This window comes from Malaclemys terrapin, chromosome 6, assembly GCF_027887155.1.
Source record: "Malaclemys terrapin pileata isolate rMalTer1 chromosome 6, rMalTer1.hap1, whole genome shotgun sequence".
Classification (NCBI taxonomy): Eukaryota; Metazoa; Chordata; order Testudines; family Emydidae; genus Malaclemys; species Malaclemys terrapin.
Genome location: NC_071510.1, coordinates 105,342,870 through 105,355,470, shown reverse-complemented (window position 1 = coordinate 105,355,470; position 12,601 = coordinate 105,342,870). Strand labels below are relative to the sequence as shown.

Genomic DNA, 12,601 nt, shown 5'->3' with positions numbered 1-12,601 from the left:
CTAAAAAAAGAGAGCTGTGCTCTCTAATGGTTAGAGAAAAGAATCAAGGAGACCAGGATGATCCTTGATTCTAATCCTACTTCATGGATTGAATGACCACTGGAGAGTGGCATAAATCTATATGAGGGAGAGAAGTCTAAGCTAGTTGACAGTGAAGCTCCCTTACCATTCTCTATCCCAAGTCAACGAATCCTGAATGGCTACATAACCTGAATAAAGGGGGATGTTAACCAGTTTTCTACCTACAGACTTAATATTGGTTTAGGATTGAGTACCTCTGCAGTGTGTTACATAGCTACGGACAGTGCAACAACAGATAAGTCAATAGACTTCCTCTGGCGTCAATTATTTAAGCTTAAAAAAAAAATCTCACTCCGAGTCCTGGGTTAATAGACTGGATTGCTTTTAAGTTTGTAAAAACACAAAAAAATAACATTTTTGTTTGTATTTAATTACACTGGCATTCAGCGACACCAATCAGATCAAATAAGTCCATATTCAATTTTAACTAAAACTTCATAGATGTGAATAAATTTCAAGTGAATGTATCTTATTCCTTTGTTGTCACTTAGCCAAGATACGTACATCTAGTTCATTCAATTTATAAGGAAAGAATAATCCCTCCAGCCTCCTAATCAGTTTTATACGGTTTCTGAACACTAATATTTTCATTAGTTCTTAAACTGAAGCTTCTGTGATAGGTCTGCTTTGCTATGACAGTAAAACACCTAATCATAATCTAATTGAAAAAAATGTTGATTCATGACCAGCTCAAACAGATATTGTAATTACTGTAATGTTAACAGGAGAAATACCCTAGCTACAAACAAAAATTAATGTTATTAAATATGTCTAAAGCAATTTTGGTGTATTTTAGATTTAAACTTCGTAAACCTTCAAATGAAAAGACAAATTATAGTTTAAGAACTTCCTTGGCAACTTGGTTTTTAATCTTACTGCCTTTTATGCTTACAGTTTTGATCAGTTCAACTTTCCTACCCTCTGAATTCCTTCAAATACTGAGGTTTCCTATTAATGTCTTATTTAAACGAGTAAAAGTATCTTCTCTCCCCTGATTCCCAACCCAATTAAGTTTAGTAGAAATTGTGCACATCCATTGAGAGGTAAACTGTGATAGTAATATATATACACACGCACTTGGTGTTTTAATAGGGCCAGTTCACAAAGCCAAAAACAATTATGAGCCAAATCAGTTGGGAGGAAGAATTTAATTAAAAAAATGTGAATGAGAATTGGGAATAATTTAATAACACTTTACAGGAGGCCCAAAAAGCCAGAATTCCACAACTGAAGAAGAAGATAGGTTAAAAATCTAACCTGGTTTAGAGGAAAGTGAAGGAAGCTATAAAAAAAATAGAAGGGGGAAGTTGATAATAATAAACATAAATCAGAAGCTAGCAATTGTAGAAAATTGATAACAGAAGCAAAAGGACAAAAGGAGAAATCTATAGCCAGCAGAGCTAAGGACAAGAAGAAGGTGTTTTTAAAATATATTAGGAACAAAAAAAAATCCTCGCAATGGTATTGGTCCGTTACTAGACGGAAATGGTAGAATGACAATGCAAAAAAACCAGAAATTTTCAATAAATATTTCTGTTCTGTATTTGGGGAAAAACAGATGATATAGGCTCATCAATGGTGAGAACACTCTTTCATTCCATTAGTATCACAAGAGGATTTTAAACAGCAGCTATTGACGTTAGACATTTTAAATCAGCAGGCCCTGATAACTTGCATACAAGAGTTTTGAAAGAGCTGGTTGAGGAGCTCACTGCACCATTACATGTTGATTTTCAATCAGTCTTGGAGCCCTGGGGAAGTTCCAGACAATTGGAAGAAAGCTAAAATTGTGCCAATTTTTAAAGAGTAAATCGGATGACACGGGTAATTAAAGGCCCATCAAACTGACATCCTGGGCAAGATAATGGAGCAGCTGATACGGGACTTGATTAATAATTAAAGGAGGGTACTATAATTAATGCCAATGAATGAGAGTTAATGGAAAATGTATCTTGTCAACCAATTCTCTTTTTTGGATAAGATTACAAGTTTGGTTGATAAAGGTAATACTGTAAGGTGTTTGTCTTGGTACCACATAACATTTTAATTAAAAAACTAGAATGATATCAAATGAACATGGCATACAGTAAATGGATTAAAAATTGGCTAATGGATACATCTCAAATTGTAAATGGTGAATCATCATCAAGCTGGTGTGTTTCCAGTAAGGACCTGCAGAGATCAGTTCTTGGCCCTACTCTATTTAACATTTTTATCAATGACCTGGAAGAAAACAAAGTCATCACTGATCAAGTTTGTAGATGACACCAAAATTGGGGGAAATGGTAAATAATGAAGAGGACAGGTCACTGATTCAGAGCAATCTGGACTTCTTGATAAACTGGGCACAAGCAAATAATATACATTTTAATACAGCTAAATGTATACATCTAGGAATAAGGAGTGCAGGTCATACCTACAGAATGGGGAGGACTCTGTTCTGGGCTTGGGGGGCAGGGAATACACAGCTAAACATGAGCTTTCAATGTGCCTCTGTGGCCAAAAGAGCGAATGCAATCCTGGGATGCATAAACAGGGGAATCTTGAGTAGGAGTGTATTTGCCACCAATGTGACTACTGCTGGAATACTGTCTAGTTCTGGTGTCAAGAAAGACATAGTCAATTGGAGAGGGTTCATAGAAGACACACAAGGATGATTAAAGGATTAGGAAACATGCCTTAAAGTGATTAACCCAAAAAGCCCAATCTATTTATTTTAACAAAGAGAAGGTTAAGGGTAAGTTGATTATAGTCAATAATTGTCTACTTGGGAACAAATATTTAATCGTGGGCTCTTCAGTCTAACAGAGAAAGGTATAATATGACCCAGTGGCTGGAAATTGAAGCTAGACCAGTTCAGACTGGAAATAAGGTGTACATTTTTTGACAGTGAGGGTCATTCACCATTGGAACAATTTACCAAGGTCTGTTATGGTTTTTCCACCACTGACAATTTTTAAATCAAGATTTGATGCGTTTATAAAAGATCTGCTCTAAGAATTATTTTGGGCAAGTGCTATGGCCTGTGTTATACAGGAGGTCAGACTAAATGATCACAACGGACCTTCTGACCTTGGAATTTGTGAATAGCGATTAAGCACGGATGGTAAGAAGAAGACATCATCACTGCTGCAAGAAGGCGACAGTCTAAAATAGACAAACTAGAATACACCAGGAGAAATGGGATTATGCTAATTTAAAGTTTATAGCATGGTCATACCATACCCAAAAAGTTAGCTAATATATATTCTGATAGCACTCTCATATTCCTGTTTATTCACTTAGTGGTTCAACATCAGGGGCCAAATCCTAGCTTTCAGGTACTCAAACTCCCACAAATAACTTCCAAATTTTCATGGAAGAGCACTGAGGTACAGGGCTAAGAGCTCAGGGGGCTGGTACATGGGTGAAGCCCTGATACACCCACAGTCCATATGAGCAGCACCCCCCCCATTTGAATAACTTGTGCTCCTGGCAAGTTTCACCTGCCTGGCTGCTATACAAAGAAGTCTCCTAAGCCAATCTAAATATAGGTGCAAAACAATTCTATTTTTACAGTATTCTTTTGACAGTTTTACTTAATAAGACTCAAAGCGAGATAGGATGTGTTCTCAGGTCTGACATACCTGAAATCACAGACTCAAATCCCAGAAGGGCCAATTAAGCCCTTCATCCTGCCAAGACAGAACAATGGAGTACCATGCAGTTTACTGTTTCACCTCAGATACTGGAGACCTGTCTATTCTGTGTGAACACTAATGGGCCAATGGTACATTCTAGAACAGTAGTTTTGCCCTGGTGTCATGGGCCAAGCTTACCCTCCCATCTCACTATTGTTCTGTATGCCAGATGGGTGCCATTTTAGTGGTCTGTATGTATATTGTTTGTGATTTATTATACAGGATGATTTATTTCATGAGGGTGATAATGTGATTCAGAGGCACAGCCCCCCAGCAATGTATGTTTAACAATTTACAGTGGAATCTCCTGGAATCAGCATCAATGATGCAGGTAAAATTCCTCCGGGGATTCTGACGGAATACAAGACAGAACATGACAGGGGCTGCTCTTTGTTTCACAGGGCAGAGATATGCTCTGCCCATGTGGGAACAGCCCAGATGTCTGATGCAGAAGCAGGTAGGGCTATGGCCTTAGCCATCTGCCTCCTTTGGGCAGGACCATCAAGGTATTGTAGCCCTTTCTAATACAGGTACTCCACACGGGTGAAAGGAACCTTGCACCTTCTTCCACATCTTGCTTTAAATAATGACCCACCAGGCCTGTCTGTTCTTACACAGTGTATCCATTATGCTACAGCTCTTGCTTTTAAAGGATTACTTGAAAATTAAATAGAGCTGGAAACCAGACTCACACTTGTTAAGTAGCACCAAGATTTTGGTTATATAATAACCTCTTTCTAACCTCTTTGCCAGGTGATCCAATTCTTAACCATTGTGTTTCTTTAGAAATCATTAGAAAAAAAGGAAGACTGAACTATGCAAGAAAGAGCAGGGACCAAAACCATCACCATCTGTCTAAAGAACTGTGGTGTCAATATTATTGATTATCATTCATCTGCAGACAGTGAGGACATAAATCCCAGAATAGACATGAGAAATGTAATTTCTCACAACAGTGTGGAAGAAGGCTGGAGCATCTAAAAATACTTATAAGAGCATGACAAAGAATAATTCTTCTGAAAAAGAAAAAAACCCAAGGAGCCAAAAGTTCAGTTATAGGGCTTCACAAGGAGCTATTTAATAAAATGAAACCTATACTGAAAATTGACGTGGAGGGAGGCAACCAAACAAGAATAGTTAGATTGTTTTGTGGGCAGGGTTTGGGGAGACAGGGAGGGAAGCAGGAGAATGAGTTGATTCTTGCAAAAAACACACAAACCACCAAGGAGGATATGAAGGGCTTCTAAAAATACATCAAGAGAAAATAGATATGCTAGAGAGAAAGTGGGCCACTTAATAAATGGAGGAGAAAGCTTAAATTAGATATTAAAAAACCACAGTGACAAGTTCAGTATAAAAATTTAGATTAAGCTGAAGATTACTCAAAGTGTCTTCAGATACAGAATTATTACTATAAAATTAATCTTCTTGTAAAAGAAGAGAAGGAAAGTTGTTTGGACAATTAGGAAATTCTTTTAAAAATAGCTATTGACAAACAGTAGAGAATATTTGGAAAAAAGCACTGCTTTAGCCCTAATGATGACGATGTAAACCTTCGCTGAGGTGCAGTACTGATCTTCAGCAGCTGAGAGAACATTCACTAGAAATTATATTATATATAATAAACTAATGGATAATGTTGAGTTATACACAGATGTTTCCCCTTCTCCAGATTCTGTCCCTTTGATTTCCATATGAGAGACCTATTTCTCAATTTGAAGCAGTACCTTTTTCGGCGTCTTTTTAATTTCAAAGCCTCATACCAAATCACATTTCGGCTATCAGTACCCAAGGTCGGGTCTACACAACAGATTTATATTGGTATAACTATATCACTATGGGGTGTAAAAAAAAAAATCCACTCTCCCGAGTGACGTAGTTATACCGCACAGGTGTAGACAGTGCTATGTCGGAGGGAGAGCTTCTCCCATCAACATAGCTACTGCCTCTCACAGAAGTGGATTAACTACACCAATAGGAGAAGCTCTCCCATCGACAAAGAAGCATCTTCATTTAAGTGCTACAGCGGCGCAGCTGCACCAATGCAACGTTTTGTGCGTAGAGCTGCCCTCAGAGTGGTTTCTGAATGTGTTCATGCTAAGTGAGCCTTCTTCTCTTTAACAAGTCAACTTCCTGACCCTTCTGAATTCACATAATTATTAATTTGTAACCTCAAGATTCAGATGCTCTCAGAAGAGGTTACACTGCTGTTTATCCTATGAACCAGCAAGGAATTCAGATTCTAAACCGGCAGGCTTTAGTACAACAGAATGGCATCTTACCTCTCTTGGCTGACTGGCAATGGCAATGCTGCCATCTTTGTTGTATTTGATAGGTGCTCCTCCTTCTTGTACCAACGTTCCATAGCCCGTGCTTGTGAAAAATGCTGGAATGCCTGCCCCTCCTGCACGGACTCGCTCAGCAAGCGTACCCTAGAGGAGAACAAGTTCAGAAGTTCGACTTGAATTTGATTTTCCTGTAAGAACAGCCACTTCAATAAGAGACATTTTTGTGGGGTTTTTTGTTCCTGTACCTTGGGATTTTTCCTTTTGATCCTATTAGAAACATTGAAAAATAGTCTATTTCCCCCTCTTGTTATTTCTCCTGTGTTGAAGTGGCTCAACATTTGACAATAAAACCCTTCTTCTTGGCCATCAGTTACTAAATAGCACACTGTAGCTGAACTCCCCCATTCACTCAGTTTTCAACTTCCTGCCTCTGTCTTTTATAATCCCCTTTTCTCTAGCTTGTTTACGGGTATATTACTCAAATCCATGCACTCTTTGTTCTCTTCCTATTCCCCACTTGGCTACCAGCATTAGTACAAACAGCCTTTTTTACCAACCTACATATTTGTCTAAATTCTAGTTCTCGTGCTCTGAAGTCTCTAGGGAAACAGAACAATGGATGCAATATTCAAAACTGAGACAGACAGCAATGCCTATTAGTTTCAGCAGGAGGCTGGGAGTCAGTAAAGCCTGGGTTCTCTTCTTGAGTGCCAAATAAGCGGTGGTGATTGTGAGGCTGGCAAGCCAAGGTCCAGCTCTTCCCAAGGCCTCAGCTGAGCACAGACCAGTTCATTGCTGGAAACCAGTTGTTTCACCTGTAGTATGGTTAAGATGGGTATTGTACTTATAACAAAGTGTTTAGTATTTAGACTTTATGGAAAGCTTGTAAGTTGCTGCATGCATTAATCTCACTTATAATATCTTAAATATTACCTTAAAGCATGTAATAAAGTATTTGCTTTATAACTGTAAAACATGCTTGACCTGAAACTGTCAGCCTGTCACCTGCTCATTTAGAAGGCTATCAAAACTAAATGGGCCATTGTGGGACATCACAATGCAAAGACTTTGTTAATTGTCCCTTCAGGCACATAAAGAGGCTATGTGCAAAAGGGATCATCCCATGAGCTTGAATTCTGGAAGAAGGAAATAAAGGTAGTGAGCAAGAAAATTTTTCACCTCTTTGGCTGTTTGAAATCTTACAGTGCTGGAGCTGTGAAACAGAAGCAGAGATCTTCAAGGTCAACCTGGGGTTAGCCCTAAAAGACATTCAGTGCTGACAGATTGCTACAACTCTTGTTACCTTTCAGAACCAAGTCATTTGTGTATCTATGTTTGCCTGCTTTAACTTGTAAGTAATTCTTTCATTTCTTTTTCCTAGTTAATAAATCTTTAGTTAGTTTATTACAGGATTGGCTACAAGCATTGTCTTTGGTGAGCGATCTGAGGTACAAACTGACCTGGGGTAAGTGACTGTCTCTTGGGACTGGAAGCAACCTGAATGTGATATGATTTTTGGTGTATAGCAACCAAGTCCAGCTTGCATGGGTGACAACATAGACTGGAATGCCCCAGGGGACTGTCTGTGACTCCACAGTAAGACTGTTATAGTGTGCTTCAGGAGTTCACATTTGTTACTGGGTTGGTGAAATCTAATTATAGAACATACAACCAACTTGGAGTGACTACCTGGTTTTTTGACAGTCTGCCTTGAGGGTGGCACTCCAGGCAGCATGACAGTGATATCCATACAATCTATTGCATTTAATATGTACCTTTATCTACCTCTTTTGCACTTTGCAGCTAATCCATCTCTACCAGAACTACTAGCATTCAAAAGCCTCTATCAGCTACAAACGATTGTTTTCAGTTAGTTTGTTTTAAAAGCAACTTGCCAGAGAAATGTATCCTCCTTCCCCCATCATCTCCCCCAAATTATATTAATAGACTTACAGATTTTAAGGCAAGAATGGATCATTGTTGTGATCACTTAGTCTGACCTCCGGTATCACACCAGACATTGAATTTCTCCCAGTAATGCCTGTATCAAGCCCAGTAATTTGTGGTTGAACTACAACATATCTTTTAGAAAGGCATGCAATCTTAATTTAAATATTTCATGTGATGCAGAATCCACTACATCCCCTGGCAAGTTGTTCCAGTGTTAATGAACCTTACTGTTAAAAACTTGCACCTGGTATACCCGGTATCACACAACTCTCACATTTGAGAAGTTTGTTAGATCTTCAGGTTGGCGGCACTGGTCACAAAGTGGGGAGAGGAAAGTGGATTGCTTGAGAGTCTGGGTGGGAGGTATTCAACATACAGGATAAACTAACTTTGGTAGCTGAGGAAGTGGCAAGAGCCAGATCTTTTCTGGGCCAGCCAATCGGGTAGAAAGGAATGCTGGATGCTTCTCCTTCTCTAGTGTTCAGACAAGCAGCGTTCTCAGTAGCATAGAGCCAAGAGCAACTGCGCACTCTGTATGTACCTGGGGTCAGCTCTGCACAACACATAGTTAGGGCGCCTATTGCAGCCTTAATTACTAACACCCTTTATTCCATGTGTTATGTCTTATGCTGTGTTATTTCAAAGGATATGTTTTAGTGACTAGCTGCATGTTTTAGAATTATGCAGTCAGTTTTACAATACAGTAACTCCTCATTTAATGTTGTCCCACCTAACGCTGTTTCAATGTTACATTCCTGCTCAATTAGGGAACATGCTCATTTAAAGTTGTGCAGTGCTCCCTTATAACATTGTTTGGCTGACTGCTTGTAAGATTCTGTGGAAGAGCAGCGATTTTACAAGGGAGCATTGCACAAGTTCTGCTTCTCTGCCTCCTCCCCCTCCCTCCCAGAGCTTCGCTTAGGACTTTCTGGGAGGGAGGGGGAGGAGAGGAGATGCAGGGCTTCCCCGCTCCTGCCCCTCCCTCCCAGAAAGTGCGAAGTGCTGGGAGGGAGCGGGAGGAGCAGGGAAGCGCCATGTCTCTGCTCCTCCCAGAAAATCCTAAGTGCCGCTAAACAGCTGTTTAGTGACGCTTAAGATTTTCTGGGAGGGAGGAGGAGGAGTGGATGCTTCCCTGCTCCTACCCCTCCCTCCCAGAAAGTCCTAAGCACTGCCAAACAGCTGTTTAGTGGCGCTTAGGATTTGGGGGTGGGAGGGAGAGAAAATGTGGCGTGCTCCGGAGAGGAGGTGGAGTGGAGGTGGGAAGAGGTGGGCTTGGAGTGGAGCGGGGACAGGAAGAGGTGGGCCTGGAGCATTCCCGGAAAAATCCGAACCTGTACTCTGGGGAAGCTGCTGCAAAGGTGCTTCCTAGCATCCTTGCCTGCAGAGGGCTGTGCCTGTGTGGGGTAAGCCAGGGGCACTTCCCAACCACAGTACATTACAGTACTGTACAGTATATAAATGCCTTTTGTTTGCCCCCAAAAAATTTCCTTGGAACCGAACCCCCCCCACCCCCGCATTTACATTAAATCTTATGGGACAATTGGATTCGTTTAACATTGTTTCACTTAAAGTTGCATTTTTCAGGAACATAACTACAACGTTAAGTGAGGAGTTACTATATTAGATCTAGTACAGTGTCTTATTGATACCCACATTCTAAGTTACCTTTGTACCCAACATCCCTGATTATCCTTTAGTGCAAGAACTGCTATAGCTGGGTTGGGCTGAAGAGCTAACTTGTAAGCATTAAATTCTAACACAATATATGCACACTGAGATTTAACACAAAAATACGACTGATTTCAACTAACATGTTATTAATGTTTTAAGTTTCACACTGTGCTACTTAAAACTCCAATTTTAACTCTTTCCCACTAGATAGCAGAAGTTACATATTTACTTCTAATCTAATAAACAAAGATGAAGCAAATACCCCAACTCAGGGGTTCTCTAACTTTTTTCATATCATGAATCTCATCTATAGAGAAAGTCTTCTGGACCATCTTCCTACCCATTCATGTTTGCATAATATCCCTGTACATAATTCCTCCACAAAACACCTTCTTCTCTGATTTTGACATCTGGATCTTCTTCTTCTTCTTTTCACGGTCTCTTACCCTCATCTTTGGTTATTTCATTTGACCCCTTTAGCACTCAACTTCTAGTTTGACTTTCAACCCTGGATCAATGCCAAAATAGCCATTCACTCAACCGTGTCTTCTCAACACACTGTTCTTTCTTGGATCTCTCAATATTTTAAATTTTCCCACCCTCCAACTACCACTTCATCTCTTTCAACTTTGTTCTAGACCCATTACTTTCACCTGACCCTTCTATGACCCCCAATCCATCAATGTCCCTGACTTTATTCCTCATCCTCTGTCCCCGCTTCCCAGTTCTTTCCCCAATTACTTTCATAGACTCAGCCATCTATTCCCTCCACTTCATTCACTTTTACTCTCAACTGTTGGCCCTCTTCTCTTGCCATAAAGTCTGTTCCACTAGCCCTCAATTCCAGCTCATTCCCCAGAGCTGACTCTTCCTCTCCATGCTGCTCAACTTGTCATTGTGTTTTTAAGAATGTAAGTTCTCCTGAGCAAGACCTCTTCCCTCTTGTACGTTTACCTAGCAGACTGCAGGCACTTCTAGAAACAAACAGTGAACAATACAAATATTTAAATTTCTTATTGAGAAGCTTTTTAAGGTGATTTATCATCAAGTGGTAACAAGAGAAGTTTACATTGCATGATCAATTATTTCACAACAGATCACCAGCAGTTCACAGGCCTCAATTTGAGAACAACTGCCATGTGTGTTTACAACACACACCTACCTCTATGGAAAATATTAGTGTTGTAAAACAACAGTAAAAGAGGAAAGACCCCTTAAAAAGAAAACAAGATGAGAATCATCTATTATTACAGACCAAAAAGGAGAATTGACTGATCCCCTTATGGAAAGCAGCTTACCTGAGGTGTAAGCTCAACTTCCAATTCTCCAGATAAGTACTGTCGTTCAAATTCTGCATTTTCTCCAACGTAGGATGATACCATCCGTTTTATCTGCTTAGTTTGAAGCAAAAGACCAAGTCCAAAATTGTCAACACTGTGCAGAAAAACACCAATAATAGTCAACATCCAAAATACAGAGCATTGTATCATCTTCAAAACACTTTATAAACATTAATGAATTAACAAGGCACTTGTAAGACAAGGAAGTATTATTCTTCCCATTTTACAGATGGAGAAATGGAGGCAAAGGAGCAAGACCCAGTTTTTAGAGGAAGAAAACGTCAGTGCCAGAATTAATTAGAATTGAGGAGTCACTGGCACCTTGAGATCAGACATCACCCTCAGGGTGAGAACACTAAGTAAAGCTAAAACCTTTATTTGAAAGGTGTTTTATTTGTTAAGCTGTCATTTGTAGCTACAAATAAAATAACAAATAAAATAACCTTAGAAAGCTTCTGCTTCAATTGTTGCCTCGCCACTAAATAAATAAATAAATAGACATTAAAGGGCACAATCAGGTCTCTGATAAACAAAGTTAATTTCAGATCATTTTGGATTTCCCCTTGCATAGATGCTCAGGGAAAGGAAAATAAGAGTGGGGGCTTGGAAACAAGGGAGAGGCAGGTCTCCAAGTCCAAGGTCGTAGGGTGAGTTGTACTCCAAAGAGGGGTGTTTTTCCTATTTTATTTTCTGATTACAGTAAACATTTCACTTTCTTGTGAAAGCCACTACTCCTTGAGGAACAGACATGATTGAAACTGAGGTTTTCTTCAGTGCGTCACTCTGCCAGCTTATGTTGTGATTTGCATTTTGAACCAGCATATGCTATTTTTTCCATAGAAGTATATAATCATGCTAACGTTCCCAATGTCACTATTTCCGTTGCATCCTTTACTCCTTCTGCCACCATCTCACCCTCTCTCCTGGTGGGACAAGGCTATGTGATGAGACTTCCATTACAGAGTAAGCTGACAGAAGGAAGCCGTTTCAGTCTTACAGACACAAAATTAAGATTTAATTTAAAAAATTGGCAATACAGACAGAAAATAGCCAAAGAAAGCTTCCCCTTACAGCACCAATCCTGCATTGTATAGCAGCTGACTGCTCCACCCACCCCAAGCCCCACTGACTTTAAACAGGGCTCTCTGTAGGACGTGGACAGACTATTGCACACGAATGAGGCCCAAACGTTCCCTAAGCCTCAAAGCCCTCCAAGCCCCAGCACTTTCTTCCCACAAAGAAGTTATAAGAAGTTCTTTCCGCAGCTGCCCATAAAGACAGCATTAGAATTTTAGTGTTTGTTTACTGAACATTTGTAACAAGGTGCCTCCCTGTAAGCTAACAACGGACAATATTTGCTGTATGCCCTCGGATTTCAGGATAAGAAACAGAGAAAACTTATAAAAAGAAACTTTTTATGGGGCAAATTCAGATATCCAGCACATTATAGTTGAGAATGCAAGTTTCCAATATACAGAGCCTCATGGAAAACACCAGTATATTATACATTTTTAACTCAAACGCAATTTAGGGAAAACTAATTGGAATTATCCATTATTATAGACAAAAAGTAGATTTTTTTAATCCCCTC

General features: G+C 39.7%; 1 protein-coding gene across 1 annotated transcript in view; it reads right to left on the bottom strand.

The window, feature by feature from the left end:
- The window catches only part of OXCT1 (3-oxoacid CoA-transferase 1), a 128,537-nt gene that overhangs the window by 87,980 nt on the left and 27,956 nt on the right, over positions 1–12,601 (bottom strand). Inside the window, exons 4-5 of the mRNA XM_054031401.1 lie at positions 10,969–11,104; positions 6,044–6,193 (exon numbers count right to left, since the gene is read on the bottom strand). Of these exons, the coding sequence (XP_053887376.1) occupies positions 6,044–6,193; positions 10,969–11,104 (286 nt within the window). The remainder of the gene's footprint in view (positions 1–6,043; positions 6,194–10,968; positions 11,105–12,601) is intronic.